The following is a 1,116-nucleotide window of genomic DNA, read 5'->3' as shown; positions in this document are numbered from 1 at the left end:
ATAATAATAATAATAATAATCCCAGATAGGCCTGAGTAATGATATTTTTCATGTGCTTTAAAGATTAGAATAGTATACAAGTAAATATAAAGATTTACATGCTACATAGATAACTACATAAAAATTTAGGCCATTTGTATCCGTAACACTCAATTCATATATATTTAAATATCTGACACCGAAACTTTACTTTTTACCTTTATATCACTCAAATCCTCATGTTACATCAATAAACCATTACTTCGACTTAAAAAAAACATGAAATACACGTTTTGATGTAAACGTAAGGTGGCATATATGTGCAAATTGAAGTTAAGCTGTCAAATATGTAAATACATGGGAATTAAGTGGTATGTATTTAAATCATCCTAAAAATTTTTTATGTATGTACATAAATCTCCCGATTTTCTTATACTTGGTAGACAACAATCTATTGATGCATGTGGCTTTTGATGACACATGCAGTACAGAGCTACATCATATTCCGAGCAAAAATGAAGAAGCCTTATTTTTCGGCTGGCTCGGAATCACTGGAATGCACTCTTTTCTCTCTGGATGACATACCCTTCGGATCACTCGCATTTTCATCAGTATACGTCGCATTAAAAATGGTACAGAATATATGGTATTTATTCTCACATTATTTGGAAACCTTTGTTATTGATCCTCATCTTTCTCTGCTTGCAGTATGCTGAAGATGTGAAGAATGAGAGGCTTAGGTTTCACTACTGCATCATAAACAAGAGGTATTCAACTCTTCATGCTTCACTTTAAAGCATATATTAAAGGCCCGTTTTACATTACTATTTATTTATTTATTTTTGACAGACCTGGAGCAAGCCTATCTGATCCCAATGGTTTTGATTTGGAACATCACCTGCATTCATGAATTTTCGGAAAGCCTGAGTTTCTCAGGTTAGTGCTTTTACTTCCCCTGTAATTCTTCATAACATGTGTTCCGGATCATGATTTGTCTGCTGCAATGGAGCTTTTAACCACTTTGCCCATCTAATTTAGTAATCCTTCACTAAGGTTAGGGGTTGGGGTGTAAAGTTTCTTTTTATAGATCAGTCCCTTGGTTTATCATTTGCAAATATGCTGTTAAGTATATTATAT

At 33.2% G+C, this 1,116-nt stretch overlaps 1 protein-coding gene across 1 annotated transcript; it reads left to right on the top strand.

The window, feature by feature from the left end:
• The first annotated feature begins 463 nt into the window (after positions 1-463).
• LOC110034864 (nudix hydrolase 23, chloroplastic-like) lies at positions 464-1,101 on the top strand. The gene is made up of 3 exons (XM_020739102.1): positions 464-611; positions 688-746; positions 829-1,101. Exons 1-3 carry the CDS (start codon positions 495-497, stop codon positions 887-889), a joined length of 237 nt encoding a protein of 78 aa, XP_020594761.1. The 5' UTR covers positions 464-494; the 3' UTR covers positions 890-1,101.
• The last annotated feature ends 15 nt before the right edge of the window (positions 1,102-1,116 follow it).

The sequence above is a fragment of the Phalaenopsis equestris genome, unplaced genomic scaffold (genome assembly GCF_001263595.1).
Source record: "Phalaenopsis equestris unplaced genomic scaffold, ASM126359v1 Scaffold194100, whole genome shotgun sequence".
In the NCBI taxonomy this organism is placed as follows: domain Eukaryota; kingdom Viridiplantae; phylum Streptophyta; class Magnoliopsida; order Asparagales; family Orchidaceae; genus Phalaenopsis; species Phalaenopsis equestris.
The sequence above is the reverse complement of the archived record's forward strand: the minus strand, read 5'-3'. Positions and strand labels throughout refer to the sequence as shown.

What these genes read in the sequence shown, in the direction of transcription:
- LOC110034864 (XM_020739102.1), top strand. Translation starts at nt 495, where the DNA reads ATGAAGAAGCCTTATTTTTCGGCTGGCTCGGAATCACTGGAATGCACT. An exon ending in TATACGTCGCATTAAAAATG is followed by an intron (nt 612 to 687) that starts GTACAGAATATA and finishes CTCTGCTTGCAG; the next exon opens with TATGCTGAAGATGTGAAGAA. An exon ending in TACTGCATCATAAACAAGAG is followed by an intron (nt 747 to 828) that starts GTATTCAACTCT and finishes TATTTTTGACAG; the next exon opens with ACCTGGAGCAAGCCTATCTG.